This window comes from Ictalurus furcatus, chromosome 22, assembly GCF_023375685.1.
Source record: "Ictalurus furcatus strain D&B chromosome 22, Billie_1.0, whole genome shotgun sequence".
Taxonomy (NCBI): domain Eukaryota; kingdom Metazoa; phylum Chordata; class Actinopteri; order Siluriformes; family Ictaluridae; genus Ictalurus; species Ictalurus furcatus.
Genome location: NC_071276.1, coordinates 18,295,136 through 18,322,115, shown reverse-complemented (window position 1 = coordinate 18,322,115; position 26,980 = coordinate 18,295,136). Strand labels below are relative to the sequence as shown.

Here is a 26,980-nt window from a genome sequence, read left to right as displayed (position 1 = left end):
TACTTCTTCTCTCAGCTACTTCCTGTTGGTTTATAGGACGATTACTCAGAGTCGCCCCCTTCCGTTTCAAAGAATATTACAGCGGCGAGCGCGTCAAGTGTAAACGCCTCGTCCGTTTGCGTAGGTGCGCGCGCACTCAGTGGATATTTCTCAGATATATATATATATATATATTAAGTGTTTTATACACATTTGAGCATTTTAGAAACGTTTTGGAAACCGCGATTGGGAAACACTGCTCTAGTTTACAGCCTGGGCTTATAGAGAAGACTTTCGAGCTACTTTATTAGCAGTAGCCATTTAGCGCTTTTCTTTGATAATAGGACATGTGGGCGTTTCTAATTAGCATATTCATGAATATATAAAAATCCTGGCATACTGTCCTCATGAAATGGCTTGAGAGAATATGTCCATATTGTTGTTCTGAAACAACAATTTTGATTTCACAGACACTTTAAATATTTTTTGTTGTTTCTTTCTATTTCTTATTACACACTTAATTTACAAACCTTATATAATACAATAATATCAATGGCTAGGAAGTGTGACGGCATTCGCTATGATTTCATTTGTTTGATGCGAAACTGGAGGCTATAAGCTTCCTGTACTTGTTAGCTTCATTAGCCTAATAACTCTGGTGCAAAACTAAAGAAGTAAACCTGTTGTGGCGGATTTTTACAGTTTAATCCAAAATGTTCCTTTAAAATAATTTGTAAATACAATGTAATCATACACTTAACATTATATAATCCATAGTTCATAGTTTAGAAGTGTATTTGCTGAGGCTAGGACAGAAAAAAAAACAAGACAATTAGGAGACAAGTTTTTAAAGATTGTGATTTATACATTATAATTATAATAATAATAATAATAATAATAATAAAAAACACACACTAATAGACACACAATAACAAGAAGTTTGGTGACTTCAGCTGTGAACAGATAATCATTTGCACATGTTTATGAAAGTTCAGCTCTTACTATTTTACTAAATTTCCTCCAAGGATCACAGTATCTTTAAATGTTGTTTACTACTTTCATGGTAAAATGTCACAAATATTAAAAAGGTGCAGTTTGCAATGTTGGAGATTGTTTTCAGACCTGTACGACCCGACCTATTACTTTAAAAGAGAACTGAGGAAAAACTGTGTAATGCAGTATAAGCTGATCTTGCTAGTTTCTTCATTTCAGGCTTTCTGGCCCTGAAATGATCTCAGCCCCTTCATCAGTATCGTCAATTGCTTTCCATTGAAATGCTTTCCTTAAGAGGCAAATGTAGTTTCGACAGAGGGGGTGGGGTCATCTGGGGGTGTGACTTATAAATGTTTTCCTGGGGATTGCCATTCACTTCACAGACAGCATTACAAACTGCTCCTTTAATAATAATGTCAGGACAGTCAGGGTTAAATCGAGCTCCAGGACATTCTTAACAGTAACAACGAGGTCCGAATAAACTAAAAATGATTTATAATAATAATAATAATAATAATAATAATAATATTAATAATAAGTCTACAGTGTTGAGCCGAGAAAGCCGCTTTTCTCCTAAAGCAAAGCACTGTTGTATATCACGCTTTATAAATAATTAATATACATATAACTGTTATTAACTGCTAATCAAGAGGTTTCTATCTAACAGACCTGCCTGCAGTTTACTCAGCCTATAATCACCTACAACACGTTTTAGATTTTGTCTTTGCATTGAAATTTTGTCATTTAATTCATTGCACAAACTATTGCATTGATGGCTTGAGTACAACAAATTATTATATATATATATATATATATATATATATATATATATATATATATATATATATATATATATATATATATATATATATATATATATATATATATAAGAAACATTTTTCAAACACTTGACGCTGAAACAATGGCTTGGTCATGATTAAAGGAGAAGTTTGGCAAAAAAAAAATATTTAAAAATGGAATGAAGTGTACACAAGTTTCCCAAATTTGACCCCAAATGCAGTCGATTAGCCGAAGCAGGCATCATGTCAGTTTTGTTTCTTAATTTTGGAACTGGAGCTGGTACATAATAAAAGCTACCAATTCAGCATCGTGCTAAACGTTTCGGGTACGGACGATAATTGTGTACATTTCATTTGTGGCCAAAATGTTCATTTAAATACACGTTGGTTTGAATTCTGATGCTGACACACATACACACGTAAAGTACACATACACATACACTTCATTCCATTTTTCAGCAATACAAAACAAAAACCATGTTGGTATACACACACACACACACAAAAAAACAAAAAAAAAACAACCCACACGTTCATCCGTGTACGTATACGGACTCAAAATTTCTCCAACATAAAAGAAAACGAAATGTTCCAGTTTGAAGATCCAGACACATTTTTCCATGTATAAACGGCTCCACCCACTTTTATTTAATCCCATAATAAATATTTCACACCCATCACAGATCACCAATAATCTTGTCTCCCCCCCCCCCCCCCCCCGCACGAAATGCCGTTGTCCTCTGACAAAATGCATTGTGGGGATTCATGACGGCAGCCAAGCTACATCACCGACCCTCCATGCATTGTGGGATTTCATTACTACTAAATGGAAAAAAAAATAGTGCACCATGTAGGGAAGAGGGCGTGGTTTCTGACATACACTACAGCATATTTCATTGTAACCGAGACTACTACTACTACTACGATTATAAAGAATAATAATAATAATAAAAATAATTTTTATAATACAAAAACCGGGCCCTGTTCTTCGTACGTTGATTTATGACTCCAAGATAAAATGATACACGTAGACAAGATTCGCCAACTGTGATCAAGCCAAACACTATAATGAAGTTCTTCGTAATCACTGAGTGAACGATTGGCGAATGGTACAGAAGCCTGGAGAGATCATTAAAAGGTTTGTTTTTTCTTTAATATTATTTTAAGCACAATGTAGTGAAACCTACACAGATTAGTATAAACTGAGGAAACTAAATCAGAATCAGGAAACCGATGTTTGTGCAAAACGAACTGTATTTGCTATTTCGAGTCGATGAACTGATGAAACTGTGTCCACATTTTTGGTTCTTTTTTCGCATATCCAAAGAGAACTCTCAGATTTAAAGTAACAGTAACTTTTCCTCGACGCTGCGGTGGGACAGTCAAGAGGAGTATCCGATTACGTACCTCCCATTATTTTTTAAAATCTATACTAGGTAACAGCCCTAATAGTAGCACTCCAGCAACAGGAAGAAGTACAGAGAGTAGAGCTACCTTCATCTCTTTATCTCATTAGAGTACATGTGTAACGGTCATATACTTATGGTGAAGTGGCACTTGTAATGTCTCACCTCATCCCATACTATATCTTTAAGTAAATAAATATCTATCGTGGAAGATTAGGCTGCAAGTAGCAACTCAAACTCCAGCCGCTTTCCTTTAGACGAGAGCAGAATTACTTGACGTTGTTTGAATAAGTGTGAGATATATTACGAAATATACGGCGCATGATTTTCTAAGCTTACGGACTTCTTGTGTTGGGAAAACAAACCGATAATCGTGCAAAATCGCCAATAATCCGATCCAGCTAACTCAGTAATCCACGTACGAAGAACACAGGCCGCGGGTCCCCTTGCAAGTAAAAACTCAAAATACATGTTCCAGAGACAAAATTCACTGAACTGAAAAATTGAAGAAATAAAGAAAAAGAAAAAGAAAAGCAAAATACTGTCATGAAAGTAACTTGGTGTACTGTAGCACATGTCTTCCAGGGTCTTTCTGATAACATTTTGGTCACTCGATAACTAGTTTATTAGCTTGGAGCATATCCTACCTGCACTGGTCGTTTTATCAGTTTTATCATCTGTTGCACAATAATTCATCAATCTATCCATCAAAGGAAAGCAACCACAACAGGACCACATCTGGATACCTGCAAAGTGACCTGTATGGGAGGTGTACTCAAAGAGTCTGTTCCCTTTAGAACACTAACGGAGAACTAAAAGAAATGTAATATTGTGTACGATACGATACCACTCAAATTCCATTTTTAAACTAAATTTAGGTTTGAACAAGTTTTTTTTAAATTTAAAATATTTTAAAAAGTTTGTTATTCCTTTAGCTGGAAGAGGAGATTTTCACCGTGACCCCTGATAACCCCACGATGCCAATCCAGAACCAAATGAACCCTTTCACAAGGTTCGGCGTAAAATAACATTAACAAACCATAAACTTCAGCGTTAATCAAATCGGACGTAACGCTAAAGTAGCAAAGCATTGTCGAGTCTCGATTCTGATTGGTCAGAATGGATCGATACATTTTCTCCAACAGCAGCTCTGACTCAAGTTCAAATCACAGGTTTATATTAACGCACTTGCACTAATACGTTACCGTTTCTATAGTAACAACTCGTTCATAGGGACACGCCACGTAAAACGAAGTCGTCTAATTGTTACGTTGTGATGTTTCTGGAAGGAGTCTCCAGTTTCAGCGTGTTGTTACAATCGGAGCTAAAGCTGGAACTAAGTTTTCCAACATAGGAAAGTCTTCTAGACAGATGTTTTTTTTTTTTTTTTTTTACGGTTTCTTAGGGAACATGACAAGCTTCGTTTGTTGTTTGAGAGAGAGAGAGAGAGAGAGAGAGAGCGCGAGAGAAGCGCTGCTGGTGAGGGAATGATTGTTTATATTAAATCAGCATCAACATCAGTATTAATACACCGTAAGTAAGTTATTAATGCTAATCACTTACACAAGTCTTAAGTTTGTTCACATTATTTATGGTGTAAAAATGCTCAAGTTTGTGGTTTGCTAATGTTATCCATCACAGGAAATAGTTAAAGGACCCTTAATGTAATGTAAAGTGTTACGTATTACCATATTACGTTAAAGGGAACACGGACACAGCTCCCGTGTATTATACGTACAGCAGAGTTGAAATAAATACGAGACTACGTGTCAGGATGAGAACCTCATCATATACAGGCATAACAGCGATGGACAAAAGACGACTTTACATCGGGGAAAGGAAAGAACACCGGAGCAAACGTAAAATAAAAGGCGCATATTTGGTCTACTAGACGTCAGTTTCTGAATAATACAAATATACGAAATAAATAAACGAAAACATCGCCACACAGTAGTGCCTGCACGATGGATGGTGGCGTCGTGTTGTGCTGTGTTGTGCTGTTTGAGTTGCTCTGGAATGCTGTTTGGAAAAGCTAAGGGATAAATTAGCATGTTTACAGTAGCATGAGGATGTGACAAATTCCAGTTGAGAAAACTACATTATTTATATATGTCTTTCAAGATGCGAACAGCTCATTGTTAATAAATTTAGTAACAAGATAGCAGAATATGAAGAATTCGGTAATATTTCAGTGGATATTTTGGTGACGTACAACTTCACTACTTTATAAAACACGCTCTTGTTGACTTCCCCTTACTGTGAACTCTTCTAGAGGGTTTGAATCCATGCCACTATCTTTTCAGAGATTGTTTTGGGGTTTTTTTTGTGATGAATCATCCTTCACTGAAACTGGCTGGCTACCATGAGCGAGACTGACAGGATTTCTGAGAGGGTTTTAAGTCAGATTCTGGAATGTTTATCCGCTAATGCTAGCTAGTACTTACACTTGTACTTTTACTTGCATTAGTAAAAGTTCATTTGGTAACGCAACTTGCTAGTGAGTAGATTAACATGGCCCAAGTTGACAGGATTTTAAATCATAAAATCATAGCTAAAAGCTAGCTATAAGCAGCCGGCTAACCTGAGCTAATCTGACAGGATTTCCGAAAAGATTTTAAGTCATATTCTGGAATGTTTATCCGCTAATGCTAGCTAGAAGGCGAACATGAAATACCCGGACAAAATCTCTGAAAGAATTTTTAATCATAATGCTAGCTAGACAGGGAACATGAACTAGCGACAGGATTTCTGAGAGGATTTTAAGTCATATTCTGGAATGTTTATCCGCTAGCTAGCTAACATGAACAAACCTGACAGGATTTTTTAAATCGTAATGCTAGCTAGATGGAGAACTTTAATTAATGACAGAATTTAGACTTGTATTAGTAAAAGTTCATTTGGTAACGCTAGCTTGCTAGGGAGTAGGTTAACATGGCCCAAGCTGACAGGATTTTAAATCATAAAATCATAGCTAAAAGCTAGCTATAAGCAGCTGGCTAACCTGAGCTAATCTGACCAGATTTCTGAGAGGATTTTAAGTCATATTTTGGAATGTTTATCCGCTAGCTAGCTAACATGAACAAACCTGACAGGATTTCTGAGAGGATTTTTAATTTTTTTTTATCTTAATGCTAACTAGATGGAGAACTTTAATTAATGACAGGATTTCTGTCAGGATTTTAAAATCACAGCGCTAGCTAGAAGGAGACTAGTAACCGATGCAAGTATTTCTGAGAGGATTTTATATCATTTTCATACATTTTCAGCCACTATCGCTAAGCAGCTGGCTAACCCAAGCTAATCTGACAGGATTTCTGAAAGGATTTTGGCTGATCAAGTTCATTTGCTAAACCTATTCAAATAGCGAGCAGGTTAATAGAAGCTAACCTGAGAGGATTTCATGTAATCTTCTAGCTAGCTGGCTAACATCAGCTGATGACAGGATCGGAGAAAAACTTGCCTCTTTGAGCAAAATCGAACAGGAGCTCCCCTGACAGGATTTCGAAGAGAATTTTAAGTCATAAATGTTTATCTGCTAAAGATAGCTAGCTGACTAGCATAAGCTAAATTGACATACCTCTAGCTGACTTTCATTTGCTAAAACTTGTGAGCAGGATATTGAGCTAATCGGGCATGATTTGGGATTATTTTAAAGTAATATTTCAAGATCTTCAGTGTTCATGACATCTGTCTGGCTAACACGAGCCGATGACAGGATCTCCGAGAAAATTTTGCCGTTTGTGGAAAAAAATGTGTCTTAAAAGGTCATAAATATGCTAAAAGACACACAAACGTTCTGAAGAAACGGCTTTAACGGCACGGTTTTCCTTCCGTTAGGTTGCGAGTATCTCCGAGTTGTTAGGGGAAGTCAACAAGGGTGTGTAGAAAACAGGATTGGAACTTAATTATCTGCCGCAGAGAACAAACGTATGGATTTGCAGTCTAGTCGTCCAGTTTGACATTTGCAGTGTGTTATGTTTTATCTCAGAATTTGTTTGTAGCAGGACCGGAGAATAAAACTAGTAACCTGTTTTTTAGTGCACAGGACAGTATAGGACTTGAGCTAGTCTACAACATGGTCAGCGAACTTCAAATACTTTTCAAATATGGTAGTGAAACCAAACTTCGAGCGTTAAAACAAAACAAAAAAACAACAACAAAAAAAAACACAACCACATGACGGCTGAATAAACAAACATGGAGCTGAAACAGATCACGTGTGGACTATTAGACGATCAAAGCGCTCGCCTCAAACCGGTCCATCATGGTGACAGACAAGTCCGAGGAAAACCAAAGAAGAAACGTCACGATACAGAAGAAAACGAAGGAAAAACATCACAAATGCATATTGTACGTCAGTTCAAGTTTGGCTCAGAGTGAGGTTTTCCCCCCCCCCTCCTCGAGCCTATCAGCAGCTCCTCAGAGTTCATTCAGCATTGCACAGTTAATCTCAGGCATAGAGCTCAAATCCGAGTCCTGCACTCACTTCTCAATGGGCAGATCCTCAATCCGAGGCCGGGGTTAAAGGTTAAAATGGTCGAGTCGAGTCCATCATGTCCGGTGCTATCCGAGCTGTATCTGTCCTGAGTAAACGGTCAGGAGGAGCATGATGCTGAAACCGGTTAGCAGGCCGGCGTTCTGGATGGCGAAGGTCACGAGGCTCGCGCTTCCTCCAGCTTCCTCTTCCTCACGACTCACTTCGTTCATCTCAGGAAACTGATCAAAGACAAAAGACGGGTCATCGTAAAACACTTGCTTTAAAACATGCTTTAAAGGACCCGTTCAGCTGAATGTACTGGAGCTGCCGAGCTAACGTAGCTAACAAATAAAGAAAGCCTAAAGCCTCCAGGTTAGCACTGGCTTTGTCAAGTGTCAAACAATCTTGTTTATGTGTTTTCTGATCTATACGAATAGACAAAGATGCCATAGAGCTAAAACAATCCAAGCTCCATCTTAAAACTGAATCAACAGCATGTGAAATAGGCGTGGCTTAAAGTTAAATGGCTGAATTATACCTTAGAAGTGATTCAGGTTATAAAATAATTAATCGTTTCTTTTTTACATTTTGCTCAGAGTAAATGAATGAAATTAGCTGCGAGTAATATGATCTAAAACTTAGGTTTTCTTCTCGTGAACTGCAAGTGTTTACTGCTTCAGCTACATCACTATTATCATTTCTATTTTTATATAACAGCACAAATAATAATAATGTCAGCTATGTGAGAAATCCCTGTATACACTTTACTGCGCTGAGACTGTTGAGAACAGATATTTTATTTATTTTATTTAGATGGAGAACGTAACACACACACACACACACTCACCATGTCAGCCAGCGCGATGTAGAGGAACATTCCGCCTGCCAGAGCGAAGATCCAGTTCGGCGAGAATTGGTTTCCTGCCAGGATCCCGAAGACCATTCCCAAATAACAGCAGCAAGCTGACAGGAAGTTGAAGAACAGAGCCTGCTGGATGCTCATTCCTGCGTTCAGCAGGATCACAAAGTCACCTGAGCAATGAGGAGGAAGAGAGAGAGAGAGTTTGTGAGTTGTGTACAGATAGAGAAAAAGAAATGTCACTTATGTTGCTTATAGTTTGTCTCTTATAAGCGTGTTGCAATGGCTAATGTTGTTGCTTCTGGGCTTGAGAAATGGCAGTAGAAATAATTATATTTGTGTGTGTGCATATAATATATATATATATATATATATATATATATATATATATATATATATATATATATATATATATATATATATAGTACACTAATAAGTGTGAAAATTGGTTGTTTGATAGAGAGAGACAGAGCGCGAGAGAGAGAGAGAGAGAGAGAGAGAGTGTGTGTCTCACCCAGTTCATGGGGAAACTCCTCACACAGGATGGCCACTGACGTGCTGATTCCCTGGAACACCGAGGCAGTGAACGAGGCCCCGATGGCCAAACCGTCTATAAAGTTATGGAGTCCGTCACTGAGAGTGATCATCCACGCCAGGGTGCCGATATCAGAATACGCTCGACCCTTTAACCAGTAACACCCCCCTTGAGAGTCCTGGAGAGGCAGAGAGAGAGAGAAAGAAAGAGAGGGGCAGAGAGAGAGAGAGAAAGAAAGAAAGGGGCAGAGAGAGAGAGAGAGAGGCAGAGATTGAGAGGTAGAGAGAGCACAATCAATCGTGAATAGTGGGAGACTCAATATTAATAGCATTGCATGTCCCAAGGTTTGAATGTTAATACTGTAACTGCATGGTCTCTCTATATATTTCTGTCCTCTCATGCTTTTCAGTTTTAATTCGCAGATTTAAAAAAAAAAAAAAAAAAAAAATGTAAAGGTCATAAAAAGGCAAAAGCATGAATATGTAATATATACAATAAAGAAACTGCATTAGTGCAAGTAAGGGCCTGTTTAAAATATTATATATATATATATATATATATATATATATTTTTTAAAATAGATTCTGTGATTTGAATTGTACTCGAGTAATAAAGTGGTGAATAAATAAAGCGTGAAGACCGAGTACAGACATCCGTTTCACTTCCTGTGTCCTCACCTGCGCCGTTTGTCCGGTGCTCAGCATTTTGTCGTCCTCTCTGATCTCTCCCTCTACTTGAGGCAAGGACACCGCTCCTCCTGCCTGTCCGTTCTGCAGCTTCTCCATCACGCCGTCCTCCATGTCGCTGTTTCCCACTGGGAAATGACTGTGACCATGTCCTCCCTGAAATTGAGAGAGAGCGAGAGAGATGAGACTCGACAAGAATAACTACTGTACAAGCTGCTCTAAAACGTCAGTGTAGTGTTTCCTATTGACCACAAGGGGGAGCATGTTTTAACAGTCAGTGCGTTTACATGGACAACAATAATCCACTATTAACCTGATTAAGACAATTCTGTGATTAATCAGATTAAGATAATAAAAAAATTGCTGTTTACATGGTAGTTACTTGAAGTAAACACTAATCGAATTAAGGTGGAGTACTCCTGTTTTAGTCGCATTATCGACGTGTATTACAGACATGTATACACCTTAGTCACATTATGAACATCGTGTGAGAGTTTTCACCGCATGTTGCGACAGGACACGTACACACACGGCAATGCTCAACGTTTTACAGCAAACAAGAGAGTTCAGCTGCGTCCCAAACCGCATACTTGCCTACTATAGGCCTGTAGTGGGGAAAAATACATGCATCACGGCTACTATATAGACGGTAAGTATGCGGTTTGGGACGCAGCCCACGGCTTCAAGCAGTCGTCTATTTGTCTATATATTCTTAAACAAAACTATCAATGGTAGGAAGGAAATTATAAATCATAACATCATGGTATGACAACTATAAAGCCAAGGTTATGGTTTCTTTTCTGTGGCTTCATTATCTATAGTGGTGTAGCATAGCATTAATGCTGTAACTGATTATACTGGAACACCTTTTTCCTCTAAAAGGCGTGTCCTTAAATGACAAATGATTCATCAGTTACTAAATCAGCAAAGCCAAGTTCATTTATTCACCACACCCTCCAAGCTATCAATAGGAGAACGTGCTTTTAATATACTGTAATTGTCCGTAAGTTCACGTATATTTCATTTACACTAATGTATATATTCTGATATTAATGTACCGTCATTTCAGTAATATCCATGTTTTTCGTTATGTACCAATTAATGACGTGTCAAATCCGATAGAAATTCCGGCCGAGTCAGCCTTTTCACGCTTTAGTACCTCTGAATGAACGTGTATTGAAACGACCGTCTTTTTGACATTCCCATGTGACGTTTGCGCTCGATGCAGGCCACGGAAAAAAAAACAAAAGGTGTGTTAATAGCGTACAGGTGTGACCGTCTGAGCGAAGAATTTAGTGCCTGGTTCATTTTGGAAACTGGTGGGAATTTTAGATTAGTGTTTGTTTTATTAGTAAATCAATTGAAGAAACTCTAACTACATTACTCTGACTGTGTGCAAACATTCCTGAGTCAGTGGAATATCATCACTTTTATTTGTTCTACACTTCCTGTTAAACAGGTTACACAGAGGTCAATCCATGTCTGACACGCACCCGGTAACGTGGTTTTAAAACACACCCACCCCTATAAAACAGATAAAGTGGTGTGTGAGAAAACTGGGAAGGGGGTTTACAAAATAAATAATAATAATAATAATAATAATAATCAGCCTATACCCTCTTTGTATGTGTGGTGATATATCCTTAATAACAACAACAATATTATGACTATTATTATTATTGTGATTATTATTAACAACCTTGCGTAATGTTTACTCACATTTCTTCTCTCTTTTTTTAAATTTTTTTTGTAGTTTTTTTGGTCATTTGCTAAAACTCCTCTTGCACCGATTGTCCTAACTGGGCAAGTAGTTTATTTATTGGGATGGGATGGGATTGATTGGATGGATGGATGGAGAGAGAGTGAGAGAGAGACATTTCTGGAACGTTCATCACTTTGTGAGAATGGCCAGAAGGTTTTACGATCAAATCCCATCAGTAACACGTTATGAGACTCCTAACTGCCAAATGAATAAATAAATAAATAAATAAATAAATAAATAAATGTAAAATTCCTCACACTCACCCCATGTTTCGGTTTGAGGATCATCTTGAGGACTTTTTCCATAAAGAAGAACAGATAGAAACCTCCGAAGACGACGGCGGATTTGGACACGTAGTACGCCTCCATGGGGTCGAAACCGAAAGCCTGCACAGAAAGAGTCAGTTTACTTCTGAAAAACCAAAACACGCACGCCATTTACTAGCTACGTTTTCTATCTGTTCTAGAACAAGCACGTCAGACTCCAGGGCTGTGTCTCAAATTGTACGCGGTGTGATTACAATATACACTACACACTTGTATGTAGCACCTGGATGTCTGTAGGTTAGTAATCTCGTCTATATCGTGCAGAACTGTAACTGCGTTCTCGCTTGGAGAGTTAACCTTAAGCAAATTTTCAAACTGGTCTCTGGTGGCTCCGCCTCTTTTAGAAATAAAAAAAAAATGTTTCATCTAGCAGAAGTTTGTGTTTTCAGTTTGCTCCTCTGAGGGCCGCTTTTAAGGTTCTAGGAAGAACCCTGCATCTAAGGGGTTTTATGACAAACCTCTTAATCTTAAAGAACGCTTTATTCATTAGTGGTTCTAGCACATCATCTGGATATTAATCCTTCACTCTTAGGAAAAGTATAAATCTAGAATTTTTTTTTTTTTTTTTTTTTAAAGTGTTTTTTGGTTAGTTCCTCTAAAGGGGAACCTTTAAAGGGTCTATGCACACCCCTAGATCTGAGGCTTTCCCTTTCAGAAAGGGATCCAAGCGGAACCTTTTAAGAAAGCTATCCAAAACCACTGAAGAACAGCCCCTCCCCTTCTTTTATTATTTTTTTTTTAAAGGAACATTCAATTAATTTCTAAGTGATTCTAGCACATCATCTGGGTGTTAGTACTTCACACTTAAGCAAAGTATAACTATAGAACATTAAAAGTGGTTTTTTGGGGGGGTTTTTGTTCCTCTAGAGGTGAACCGTTAAAAGTTCTGTGCAAACCCTGTAGATCTGAGGATCCCAAGGTTCCAAGTAGAACCTTTTGAGAAAGATGGGATCTTTAACTACCCAAAGAATGCTTGCGGAACTCTTTTTCTTATCTTATATCCTGTTTATATAGAATAGGATGCAAGGTTTCAGGTACATAACCATAGAAAGCCAGCCACCTTTAGTTACTCAAAGAACCCTTAAGGAATCCTTTTGGTCTCGTATACTTCAGAGTTTGTGTGTACACTACAGGTGTATATTCTTCACACAGCGAGACACAGGACTGGAGTCTGATACACTAAAACAGAAAAAAAACCTCTATAAAACAGAAATGTCAGGATTTTATTTGTTTCATCCCCCAATCTGTTTTCTCCTCCATCCCAAATATAATCCAGCAGCTGAGACAGGTTTGGTTTTTTAGGTTTTGCACTGGAGCTACGAGGCTAATGTAGCTAACGGAAGTACTGTATATAGCTACCAGTTCAGCACTGCGCTGTTGCAAACTGCCGGTCTAAATGATCACACACTTTCCTCAGAGAGCTTGGGGGGAGTTGTTCAGTGTAGAAGTGTGTAACTGGACTGTGACATGCAGGATTGGTCAGAATTCCTCCAGGAGCATGCAGGATTGGCCGGAATTCCAACAGGGGCGTGCCGGATTGGCCGGAATTCCAACAGGGGCGTGCCGGATTGGCCGGAATTCATCCAGGAGCGTGTCGGATTGGCTGGAATTCTGTCATGGGCGTGCAGCTATCCCTTCAGGGTTAGGGCTAGGGTTAGTCTGAATTCCTTCAGGATTGTGCAGCAGTGGGCGAAAAAACCAAAACATTCTTGCACACACCTCGTTAAGTCTCTCAAACGGACATGTTTAAGTGGTTTCGGACTATGTAGAACACACGGACATCCTTAAAACTGGACAAAAGGACATCACGTCATGTTAAAAACTAATGATCATAGCTCCATCTTGAAGCTGGATTACTTTCTTCGACTCTGGGGTCACTGCATCAAACTTTCCATACGATACGGCATCTCCCGCTTGTTTATGAAATACTGATATCTTAAAGCAAGCGTGTGACGAGTTAGACATGCAGCTGGCACAATGCTAAACTGGTAGCGCGACGCTTCCATTACTTGTTCCATTCGCCTCGTAGCTCCAATGCAAACCTTAGACGTCTTGAACGATTGACAATTTGGGCTAACCCCCCCCCCGCCCCCATGACTAAATCCATATCTCAATGATAATATCCAATAATATATTAGAGTATACTCTATTATATACATTTACAGTATATTAGTGCATTATATTAGAGTATACAGATATATACTATATTTTCTGGACTCACCCGCCTCTACCCCCCACCCCCCACCCCCCAAACACTGGTTACAGCAAAACAATGTGGACGCTATCGTTTCTGCATATGCCTGCATTGTATTTTGCCATTTATATAAAACATTTATTTATTTATTACAGTAGATTATTTATTTATTTATTACAGCTTCACTATACTACAGATATCATATAAATAAAAATACTAATACGACTTTATTTGTTATCTATTTCTAATAACAGTTGTAAAAATATGTATGTAGGGCAGGAATTTAGAATGAATTAATCATTTATAGTCCAGAAAATATGGTACGTTATCCATATTAAATACACCGAACCAGGAACGTTAAAGAAACGGCTCGACCAAACATGCTAATGCAGCTAACAGAAGCTGGTAGCTACCAATTAGCACGACTCCATTCACGTTAAGTCACTGTTAGCTGCATTTTCATTTTTGTCTTCTGAGATCCAGATCACCTCCCAACTCGTTCCCGAAGAATCTTGGCTTATTTATGAGCCTTAAAGATTTCAGGGTGTTTGTTTGTTTGTTTATTTTATTTATTTTTCTCCCCAGATTTCCAAGATTCATAGGGAAGGATTGAGGGCTGATTTGGGATTAAACAGCTCCTCACGTAGCTCCCCAGGCTTTCCCCACTCTCCGTCTGAAGAATAAAATAAATAAATAAATAAATAAATAAATCAGCGTTTCTAATTAAACGAAGGTTGATCAGGACATGCAGATGTATAGAGTGCGTCCTGGAAATCGAGAATTGTTTAATTTTTTTTTTTTTTTTTTTAATCCCCTTTTTTGATTCGTGATAATGACTTTTGATTTAAAAACCAGAGAATCAATATTACAAATCATTTCAATTAAAGATTTTTTTTTTTTATTTCCCTCCTCCCAATACCCCCACCCCCTCACGCACTCATCTTAAGGCGCAGCTGCGTTTAAAAATAAATAAATAAATAAATAATTTTAAAACATTAACCCCCGTCTCCGTTCTCCTACTTATGACGTATACGTTTTCATTCTTTGGCTCTGGAGAGAGCTGGGTGGGAAAATCCTGGAGTCCACAGCAGCACTGGGTAAAAATACAAGAAAATCTACACTGCTTTATATTTAGTTCAGAATCTGAGCATGTGAAATGTTTATCCTGCCATGATGAACCCAGATATCGCCGTTCGCTCGATGCGGTCTGGTTGGAGTGCACCGACAAGACCTTTTATTTCTCCTTACAGGGTATTCTTATTGGCTGAACACCGCAGGGACTTGGATATTATTAAACATGTACGGCAATGTTTAAATATACTGTTATATATCTATCATTTTGCCATTGTTGTCTTCTTTCGGTCACGGCTAATACGGTCAGGGTTGGATCCGGAGTCCGTTCCAGGAAGACCGGGTGTGAGCCGGAAACACACCCTGGATACACGCCAGTAGACTCCAGCACGCCTAGTGCCAACGCAGAGCAGCCAATCCACCTGCAAGGATGTTTGCGGGAGGTCGGAGGAAACCGGAGAACCCGGAGGAAACCCACATGCACTAATCTGAACTCGGGAACAATATCTCCTTATTTTAGGATTATTTCAATTTAATATTTTTATTTCCGACGACCTTTCAGTTCATGTTTTACGTCACACTGTAAAGCTGTGAGCTGCATCGAAATGTTAGAAAAGGTAGTATATACAGGATACATAGCTGCTTGCAGAAGTATTCAACCCCTGTGCTGATTCAACGAAACGGATCATGAGGTTGCAGGTAAAACATACGGACAGGGAAAATATGCGTATTTAATTAATATTGGTCATTCGGGTCGATTTTGATCGATCCCAGGTGGTTGAATGCACTTGCAAGCCACCGTGTTCATACGTTTATTACAGAAAAACAACAACAACAACAACAAAAAAAAGCACTTTTAAAAGACTAATAGTGTTTACACTAAAAACTGACGTTATTATTATTATTATTATTATTTACCGCTTTATATAGTTTACGCTCGGCTAAAGTATAAATCTTTCGTTTCATTATATTCCGAAGGCGTCTTTGCTTTAGATAATTTCATCACAACAAATGGGGACAGAGTTTTTGTTGATATTCAAATTAAATGTACTTTTATACACTGTAAACTTGAACAATGATTATACAACCCAAGTTAAATGTAGCGGTGTTCGCTAACTAATGAAAAAATTATTATTATTATTATTATTATTATTATTATTATTATATTTTTTTTTAAAGTTCTTGCTAGTGCACTCCGACGTCTTTGTCGTGTACGAGTTTTCCCCGTTGGTCCTCTCTCTGCTCATCATGGCAGCATAAACCCATGAATGATGAATGGAAAACGACATCATTTTTCAACCTGATCTCCATCGAATGCGTCTGTAGCGTGCGTTCGGTTACGCCGGACAAGAACCGACACGTTTTCCTGCACTGATCCAAAAACAAAAATAAAATAAATCAATTTAAAAAAAAAAAAAAAAAAAAAAAAACACAGAAATCCGGAAATTTACTCCGTACTCGGTTATAATAGAAGTCTAAGGGCAGGTTCGGAATTCAGGGCGTGTGAGGAATGTAACGTTCGGGGGCGTGCGGGTATAGGGAAATAATCAACGACGCGATGCGGAGCTACCGTTACCGACCTGGTTATTTTATTATTATTATTTAATATTTGATTATTCCGACATCACGGTATTATACTTTTTCATCCATTTAATGTTGTGGAACGTCTGAGAAAGACGTTAGTTCCTGTTCTCGCTCACGCTACAGCTGCTATAAAACAGTCGTTCCCTCACCAGCCTCTTTCTTTACCTGTCTCTTAAAGAAGACTTTAAGACCTGAAGACTTTCCTAAGGCTGAAACAAACTTACTAATACTGGAGACTCCTTCCATAAATCTTAAACGTCAATGATTACACGTTTTTACGTTGTTTACATTTGTCTTATGCAGAGCGACTTACAGTGATGTCATTAATACAACTGAGCATTTGTGGGTTAAGGGCCTTGCTCAAGGGCCCAGAAGTGGAAGCTTGGCAGTGCTGGGATTTGAACTTACGACCTTTTGGTGTGGTGCGTATGCCATACTAGTTTCAGTGAATGAGCGGTTACTATAGAAACGATAACGTACTGAGCATTAATATAAACCTGTGAGTACCAGCTCGTTTTATCGGAAACTAAATCAGCACCGTCTGAACCAATCCGAATCCAGAATTGAAGCGCGACGTGGGACATGCTTTACGCCATGTTTGTTTTGATCTAAAGTCCCGCTTGATCCTAGACTCAGAAGCAGGATCGCCGGTCAGGGTTCTGATTCGAGAGAGGAGACGAAACGAGTGAAACGACGGCGAGTTGGAAGGATAGAAATCGTCTCCGGTCCCGCTGCGAGTAAATCGTGTCCTGTTCTTTTTCTACGTACGAGAAAACGTGTCGCGTTTCCTGTCCGGGGTAATTACGCACACTTCACGTGCAGCGGAGTGAGAGAGATGGAGGTTGAAAGACAAGTGGAGTACTTCCTTTAATCAAATGGGTGGATGTGAACTCTACCTCGGGGATGAGCTGAAAGAGCGCGTTGGAATAAAGCGTGCCGATGGCCAGAGCTATGAAGTAGAGCAGCAGCCGTTTGTAAAAGGTTTTCCTCATGAAGGGCACCACGCAGGCGCCGACCAGCGAACAGAGCGAGATCACCGTTACACACACGAACCCGTAACCCCACACTGAACCCACGCAGGCCGGAGGGGCACAAAACCCAGAGAGAGAGAGAGAGAGAGAGAGAGAGAGAGAGAGAGAGAGAGAGAGAGATCAGGATTCATTAGTGTGGTTACAGATTTTCAGTGCATTTTTGAGACCTTGAGGAAGAGGAGAAAAAAAGGTTTTGTTAGGTTAAAATTTTAAATCCCGTAGTGCAGGGTGCGTGAACAGTGCACATATCAGATCTCGCGTGATCAGATCGCACAGTCAGTGCCAAGTGACATTTTGTCGTTTGAAGAATTTCAGCAGTATTTTCCAGACATTTTTTTTTTCCCTTGCAAAATATTTCCCCCATAAGCCGAATTGCAGTATGACAATTCATACTATTTATTTAGTGATTGATTTATTTATTTGCAGGTGTCCTATGGTAGTCTGATCTGGAAAATACGGTACTGTACGCCATTTCACCACCAGTCATTAGAAAACATCATGCTGTCATTGAAAACCTTGTAGAGAGATTTGTTTTTACTGTAAGGTTAAAAAAACCAACAATAACAAAAAGGACCTCCGTTTTTAAAATGCACCAGTAAACACAGACAGTCTTCTTTCTCTTGTTTCTTCCTCGCTCCTTCCCTCAGGCTACACTCTGCCCCTCGATGTAGCTCCATTCCTTAGGCTACACACACTCACACACACTCCAAATGCATGATCACACACACAAACAACTTCCTTCCCATCCTCTCCTCCTCTAAACACACTCGCTCGTCCCTCAGAGCATGTGAAAACCTCAGGCTATACCGAACCCCGTCATTTTAACTAACACACACACACACTATCAGTCTCACAGGAACACTTCATTACCCCTGTTAATGAGAGGATGCAAACCTAATCACCCCCGAATGAATGAAGTCTGTTTTCATGAATGTGAACGCTTTATATTATTACTGGCCTTTTTTCAGGTTCACGCGGCCAAATCAATCGGTAATTATGCCTTAATTATCACTGAGCCATTCAAGCTCAAAATACAACTTTAAACCTAAAGCATGTGCCAATTTTTACATCTTTGCCAAATAGTGCTCCGTTTAACAAATAAGGACTAAACCTGCTGCTAAATAGTGCTCCGTTTAACAAATAAGGACTAATCCTGCTGCTAAATAGTGCTCCGTTTAACAAATAAGGACTAAACCTGCTGCTAAATAGTGCTCCGTTTAACAAAGAAGGACTAAACCTGCTGCTAAATAGTGCTCCGTTTAACAAATAAGAACTAAACCTGCTGCTAAATAGTGCTCCGTTTAACAAAGAAGGACTAAACCTGCTGCTAAATAGTGCTCCGTTTAACAAATAAGGACTAAACCTGCTGCTAAATAGTGCTCCGTTTAACAAAGAAGGACTAAACCTGCTGCTAAATAGTGCTCCGTTTAACAAATAAGAACTAAACCTGCTGCTAAATAGTGCTCCGTTTAACAAATAAGAACTAAACCTGCTGCTAAATAGTGCTCCGTTTAACAAATAAGGACTAAACCTGCTGCTAAATAGTGCTCCGTTTAACAAATAAGGACTAAACCTGCTGCTAAATAGTGCTCCGTTTAACAAATAAGGACTAAACCTGCTGCTAAATAGTGCTCCGTTTAACAAATAAGGACTAAACCTGCTGCTAAATGTGACCCTGAAAGTAAAGTCTGCAGTTGACCCATATTACTCAATCAGAAAAAGAAGAAAGAGAAAGTAGGAAAGATAAAAATAATAATGAAAAATGAAAGAAAGAAGAAGAAAAAAAAACACCAAAAGGTAAAACAACACAAAGTTCAAAACAAAGAACAAAAACCAAACGAAACAAAAAAAAGCTATGAAAAAAAAGAAAAGAAAAAGAAGCTGAAAGGAAAACATTTCTCAACGCTTATGTATCATTTAGAACATGAGCTCATATACAAACATTTCACTGAATCAACTGAAATGTGAAAATATATATATATATTTTAAATCATTGACATCATCTGATTCGTCATTTCAGATTCCGGGTCATTTCAGATTCCGGGTCATTTCAGATTCCGGGTCATTTCAGATCCATGTGATAAACAGATTTCCAGTTCCAGTGATCGGATGAAATAAAAAAGGAAAGAAACACAGAGGTTTAGTAGTTTCTCCCCGTGTGATACAACACCGGTGAGGGGTGGAGCCCAGTATTACCTTTACAACACACTGTGTGTGTGTGTGTGTGTGTGTGTGTGTGTGTGTGTGTGATACAGAGAGAGAGAGTGTATACTGGACCTCCGGCAGCAGCTGGAAGACAGCGGTGGAGAAGAGCGTCCCGATGGACAGAGCGATGAAAAAGACGAGGACTCTGCGCATGAAGCGTGTCCTCATCAGTGGCACCACAAATGCACCGGTCAGAGCAAACACACTCACTACAGTTACACTGAGCACAGCAAAACCCCACACTGCACACACACACACGAAAAATCAGCAACATAAACACACACAGTCTGTTTTTATTATCCGTGTGTCATTTAGCTTCAGTAAATATTCGAGTCAGCAGAAATAAAGCTGAGAAGAAGCCCCAGAATGGGCAGAAGACCGTAGCTGGGCAGAAGAACCTGGGAAAGAAACTCCCGCATTGGCACATGATCCCAGTTAAGAAGAAGCCCACAGATGGCCAGAGTCCACATGTTAGGAAACAGCTCTCCAGACAGGAAAAAAAAACCCAGGTTAGGGGGGGTGAAACAAACAAACAAAAAAAAAAAACAACAACAAACACAGGTGGGCAAAAGCCCCCAAATGGGCAGATACTCAGAGAGAGTCAGGGGCCTCTAAATGGGCAGGAGCCTCCAAAAGGGTAGGAGCCCCTAGAAGGGCAGGAGCCCCAGGTTAAGAAAAAGTCCAAAGATGGGCAGGCACTCCCAAAGAGAGGCAGGAGTCCCCAGGTGAGGAAAAAGCCCCAAGACAGGCAAACACCCCCAAACGGACTGGACTAACCCCTAAGTGGATGGGCAGAAGCCCCAGATTGGGGTTTTCAGATTAGAAAAAAATCAGAATCATTATTTTTTCACCTCTGCATTGTAACGCCTGATCATGCATCATCTTGTCTCTACACTTCCTTCTCTTATATAATCACTTCACACACACACACACACACACACACACACACACACACACACGCGCGTTGCCCTACATCCTGATCCTGACACATCTCTCTTTCCCCCTCGGTCTTCTCTGTCCTTCTCACCGTCCTTCTCTCCCTCCCCCTTTCCCTTGGTGGACAGGGAGTATAGAGACGCTGCCTCGAGGCGAGGCAGGAGCTCTGCGCTGATGATAAGTTGGAGTTTACAGGCTGCTTTCCTCATCCTCACACTGACTGAAAGTGTGGCAATTCGATGATGTAAATTCATGCCAAATTGTAGATTTTGGGCAGAGTTTCTCTTTAATTCTGAACAGTTTGGGTGTTTTGGTGCAGCTGTCCAAGATTTTGCCGCATCGTTGAGAGATTTAGAGCTCAAACCTCAATCAGAGTGACTCTGGACAATCACGAGCCTACGTGAGCTCACGGATGGGGAAAGTTAAAAACTTTCTGGCTTCACGCGAGAGCCTTCTCTCTGATTGGTAGACGTCCTGCGACAGGAAGGAAAGGAAAGTTCACAGCAGGGAACTGGATTGTTTAGGTCAAACTCGGGTAAAAATCCAGAAAAAGAGAGAAACATTTCACTTAAAATCTAAGAGCAGACACGACCCGCGTAATTGCTGCCTTCGCTCTACGTCTAGACTACGTCTAGTCGGCGGCCACCACAAAACACGCACGCTTCTCTGGTCTCGTTCCAATCCTGCCTTTTTATATCTCTTGGCCATATACATCTTAACCCATGGCGTCTGGACAAACTTCCTAAACAATTCTCCCGTCTAAGCCGAGCCCAAAGAGCGGAGACGCCACACGGAGAATGCAGGAGATTTAACCAGCCTTCAAAACCAGCAGAAACGTGAGAATGTTTACAATTATTCACATCAACATCATTTCCAAAAAAAAACCCCCAAAACATATATACATTTAAAAAAAGAAAGAAAGAAAAAAAGTGAAACATTGCATCTACACATTGTCTCTCTTGTTCTCTAGCTGGCAGCCAATCAGAGTTAACCAAGTACGCACAATACAGACGACACGGGGCTTAAGCCATCTTCAGTAATATAGGGCTGTTTTATTTGCATAGTGCGTTCTGACCTTTAGTTATAAAGTTCTTCAGAATACTTACAAAAAAATTTATACATCTGAGCAGAAAGGCAAAAAAAAAACAAAACACCAAAATAAATAAATAAATAAATAAATAAATAAATAAATAAATAAATAAATAAATAAATACAGCTATATTACAAAATACCTACTAAAAATCAATTGCAAAAAGTTAGCATTCATCATGAGTTTTGGTGAAAGGAAAAACACACCCTTTTTCCGGTACCTCAAGAGAGAAAGAAAATAAATAAATAAATAAATAAATAAAATCTAAAACCCCCACAAAAATTCCTTTTGTTTCTTGTTGAAGAAAAAAAAAACAAAAAAAAAAAAAAAAGGGATTTTCCACTAAATATTTACAGTAAACTAAACACGGTAAATTAAAGACATACTAGAAAACATCGCTATTTTGTAAAATACCAAAAGACTTACTAATAAATAAATAAAAACATTACCACAAGCACAGTTGAACACGATGATACATGAAATCGTCCCGTATAAAACGTCCAACGTAACGAAAATGTATCGTTTATAAATGCTCTAAAATCAATACTTATAAATATTCATGAATTAATACATTTTTGATCTAAACTTCGACATGTTTTTCTTCTTTCTTCCTATTATTATTATTATTATTATTATTATTATTATTATTATTGACGTATTACTGAAGAATTCATTCACGTGTAAAAATTTCTGCAGCATTTATTTTGCTACGTTCTTTTAGGAAAAAGGCAAAACATGCGAGTGAGTACTGAACATGTAAGAGGAGTGTGCATGTTCCTCCTGTATTCAAATTCAGGACATGTTAATCCCCTTAATCAAATGAAGGGGGAGGGGCATGTGGGGTGGGGGAGTTGTTTCCGATTTGCATGTTCCTAAAAACCTGGGTTTGTTGTTAAAAGGTGTCGGAGCTTCTGGGCCTTCTCTAAGGTCCGGTGATGTTTTTCCTGGAACTCTTTTAGAAATATATTATTGAGTACAGAAGATATTCTACAGTCTGGGAGTTTACTGTTATTCCGAGCAAATAATACAATGTTATATATATTTCATGTGTGTATTTCATTCATCCCTGCAAATTTGTACAAATCATTTCTTGGTAGCAAAACAAACCGCTGCATGAAACTTTACCACGCGCACGACAACGATGCGTTACCATAGAGACCTCACAATAACAATGCTACTGCGGCGACACGACAATGAAACGTCGCCATAGAAACCGGACAATGAAATGTTACCACAGAGACAGGACGATGAAATGATGTCGCTATATGATTAATAATCTCTAGGAATGCTATACTGTCATGACTCGTTTCTAAGAGGCGTCTTCTCTCATTCACTTACCTTCAGCGTTGGACGGTTTGGCGCTCGGTTCTGGTTCCTGCTCCTGTTCATCTCGACACACTCGAGTGTCCAGCTGGTGCAGCATGGTGGGACAGAACTCCTGCAGGCCCGGCCCGTCCAAACGGGACTTCTCATTCAGACCATGAGCCGCCAGAGTGCCTGTAGCTAAACACTGAGCACACACACATTACAAAGGGAAAATAAATAAATAAATAATAACTTCTCGCTGGTTCTCACTGTGCTCTTATTCAGTTTGTCGCTCTGGAGGTATCTACAACACTACAACACTGCGCTTTCCAGGAAAATAATCAACAACAGGGTGGTGTGAAGCAGCAGCGGATTATTTCCCTATAAACCGCACGTCCCGAGACGTTCCTCTTATATCACAGCGATTTGCCAACACCCGACAAGTTTTAATTTACCGAAGAACACCACGGCATTATCTTTACCCATTTATACTTGAAATTTCAATTGGGAACAGGTTGTAGTGAACACCAGGACGGTTTCCGTTCATGCGGGATCTCCTCGTTAACGTGGGGAACGGAGCACATTATTAGAGTGAAGATAAACACGCTATCCCATCTGGAAGAAACGCAGGATAAACAGCAGCAAGCTTTTCCTTACTGTCTCAGAAAAGTCATTCGATGCGCAAATCAGATGCTGATGATGTTCCTTCACCACAGTGTGATACTGCCAACTATACATGAATGCATGTTGTTTTTCTGGAAAGCATTAAGCTGATTAATTTTTAATCATGTCCTTCACATTACACGAACGACAACAATATCCAATATACCAGTTAAATTCATACTGACTGTCTCCCCCCCCCCATTCCATCTCCCTGTCTCTCTCGCTCATTGGGGATTGGGAGATAAATTCTTTGACATTTTCCCCCAATGTACACACATAAATATACAATTACAGAACAATATGTTGTCCTTATTTGGCCTGAACTGCAAAGGAAACCACTTGAACTCGAGCCAAGAGCATGACTATATTCTGGGAAAGACAAATCGAGCACAAGGAGGAGTCACAAACTCCAAAAGAGTGTAACACAAGGCCCTGGTGCTCATCGAAATAAATTTAAATAATGCTTTATTATTCAATAACACCTTATTTATTCAGATAGTTTGTGTTTTAAAATTTTAAAAATTATAATAATTAAAATTTTTAAAAACTATTTAATCGACAAGAAAAGTCACATTCCAAGAGGTTAAACGTGAAATGTTCAAACGATAATCAGCAATAATACAAAATTATTATTATTATTATTATTTTATCATCTGAAAGGATGATCCCTCGAAACTGATCGGAAGGGGGGAAAAAAGGATGGGGGTGCAAACTTTTGCACTCAACCGAACACCGTTGCGCTAAAGTTTGGGAGAAAGATCACACCTGAAAGTCCACCTCCTTCCTGCTCATCTTCCCTCTTCCTGCTGATATACAGAAGTGTGCAAAAGTTTGCGACGTTATTATCGTCACCCAAATGACGAGAATATCGTTTATCGCGATTATGTCTGGGGAAATATATCGTCCAAACAAAAAAAAAATCATGACAGGCCTAGTCTAAAACGTGCTCATATTTATATTTACAGGACAACCAATTCCAACTAACGTCGACTTACTCACTCGTTCTAATAAAGGTTACCGTTTCTATAGTAACGGCTCATTCACACTGACTTGTATGGCTGATGATCCACCGTAATCTAATAATAATAATAATAATAATAACTACAACAACAACAAGATATGGTAGATACGGTGAAGTTTTCTGTAAGGAGATGTTTATTTAACATTTAAGGAAGGAGTCTCCAGTACCAGCACTCTCTCACAGTCGGAGGTAAAGCCGTAACTAAGTTTTGCTAAACCTTCTTCGCAGTTTACATGCCGTGGTTTGTCTTGAACGTTTTAAATTAAATTGATGTTTATTCAGATCAAGAGGGAGAAAAACCAGAGGCTGGTGAAGGACTGACTGTTTCTAACCTGTTATAATGTATGCGATCACAAGTTTGGTTCAGGTTCCACGAGATTAAACATAACCATGAGCTAAAATACAAAGTACGACGTGTCTTTCCTTCATAAAGAGGCATTGTTGATTATTTTCCTACGAGGGGAAGCGGAAACTGGTAAACGTGGTTACTTCCTTACACGTGGATACCTCTCTTTAATACCTTCTCTTTAACGTGTACCGGTTATACTGCCTTTACATTAATACTAATCGTTCTCATGATTAATCCCGGATCAGTACATCTCTCTATGTTTTCACACTCAGTTTATTAAGCATTCGTGCCACGGAATCATCTCCATCCTCACTATGTTTTAGCTATAAATACTCAGTCAGGAAACCAGCTCCTAACGTATCGGGGAGTAAGACACGGCGCAAAACGTGTCAAGGTGATGTTTTCAGTATAAACTGAAAGGCGCTGTCGAAACATAACTATAAACTATAAATTATAACGTGAAGAAAGGAATTTGAAGAAGTGGCGGTAAACTACGCGAAACATTCCACACATTCCACTCGCAGACATTAAAAACGGTCACGGAGCACAATTCAGACCTCGGACATGCGCTCGTGTGTGAATCCGGTATTGAGAATCGCTCACCGTCGAGTGGTTGGTCATGGAAGTCGCGGTCATGGATGTCGACGTCGTGGCCGTCGTGTCTGGTGCGTTTTCTCCGCTCTGCTCCGTGCCGAGGCGCACGAGGAGCAACCGGAGCTGCGGCACCGAGATGGTCCCGTTTTCTCCATACCGGCTCAGGAGATCCTGCAGCATCTGAGCAGGACGGAGCTCCGTCTGACCTCTGACCTCTCCCAAGGGCCAACATAACAGGCCAAGGGACAGGATGAGGGCAAAGGTCAAGGTCAGCTGGGTGCAGCCATTGGCTGAGGTCTGGGTCATGACTCAGGATCTGCAGAGACAAAAAGATGTCGAGACGTCACTGAGGTTGTTTTTTTTTTTTTTGGGGGGGGGGGTTCCCCGCTCTCCTTTTTCTTTCTCCAATTCAAAATAAAAAAGCTGCTCAAGTTTTAACGCCATGCTCGCATCAAGGACTATATTCATGGGAGGAACAAGGTTATTTATAAAAAGAACAGGACATTTAACAACAGACATACAAATAACATTAATTAAATAAATAAATAAATAAATAAATAAATAAATAAATAAATAAGCACTAGGGCTGGGCAATATATTGATATCGTGAAACGATTACGCAATACACTTTTCAGAGATATCATTGGTATGGCTATATATATATATATATATATATATTTATTTATTTATTTATTTTTTGCGTTTTTATTAATTACAAATTAAATGGTACCAAACAGATGTCATTGATTTTATGTATTCAAAAAAAAAAAACAAAAAAAAAAACCTTATTTAAGAGAAGAAAAGCATTAGAGAAAAGTAAAACTCGTCAAATTCTGTCTTTTATTTTTTGGTTTTATTTTAATACTGTTTTTAATACTTTTCCATTTCTACGATACACGATGTGTATCACGATTTTATAATTTGTTAATGTCCTCAAGTATCGTGATACGATATTTGTGTCATATCGCCCAGCCCTAATAAGCACAATTAAACAGGAGACATTTTAAAACGGATTGAAAAGTATTAAATATTCCTTTTTGAGAAAGTTAAGCGTCTATACATGTTTCAAATTAAATTGTGGATAAAATAAATAAATAAGTAAAAATAAAAAAAA

The 26,980-nt window shown here is 39.0% G+C and overlaps 1 protein-coding gene across 2 annotated transcripts in view; it reads right to left on the bottom strand.

Moving 5' to 3' along the window:
* Nucleotides 1-6,139: 6,139 nt before the first annotated feature.
* slc39a14 (solute carrier family 39 member 14) overlaps nt 6,140-26,980 on the bottom strand; it is a 32,178-nt gene continuing 11,337 nt past the window's right edge. Inside the window, exons 2-9 of one of the 2 annotated variants that reach the window (XM_053654135.1) lie at nt 25,876-26,182; nt 23,273-23,444; nt 19,981-20,150; nt 11,761-11,883; nt 9,727-9,891; nt 9,029-9,227; nt 8,503-8,687; nt 6,140-7,894 (exon numbers count right to left, since the gene is read on the bottom strand). In XM_053654135.1, coding sequence (XP_053510110.1) covers nt 7,742-7,894; nt 8,503-8,687; nt 9,029-9,227; nt 9,727-9,891; nt 11,761-11,883; nt 19,981-20,150; nt 23,273-23,444; nt 25,876-26,172 — 1,464 coding nt within the window. In that variant the 5' untranslated portion in view covers nt 26,173-26,182 and the 3' untranslated portion in view covers nt 6,140-7,741. Of the gene's footprint in view, nt 7,895-8,502; nt 8,688-9,028; nt 9,228-9,726; nt 9,892-11,760; nt 11,884-17,568; nt 17,739-19,980; nt 20,151-23,272; nt 23,445-25,875; nt 26,183-26,980 lie in introns of both variants that reach the window. The other variant, XM_053654134.1, reaches the window with a different exon arrangement.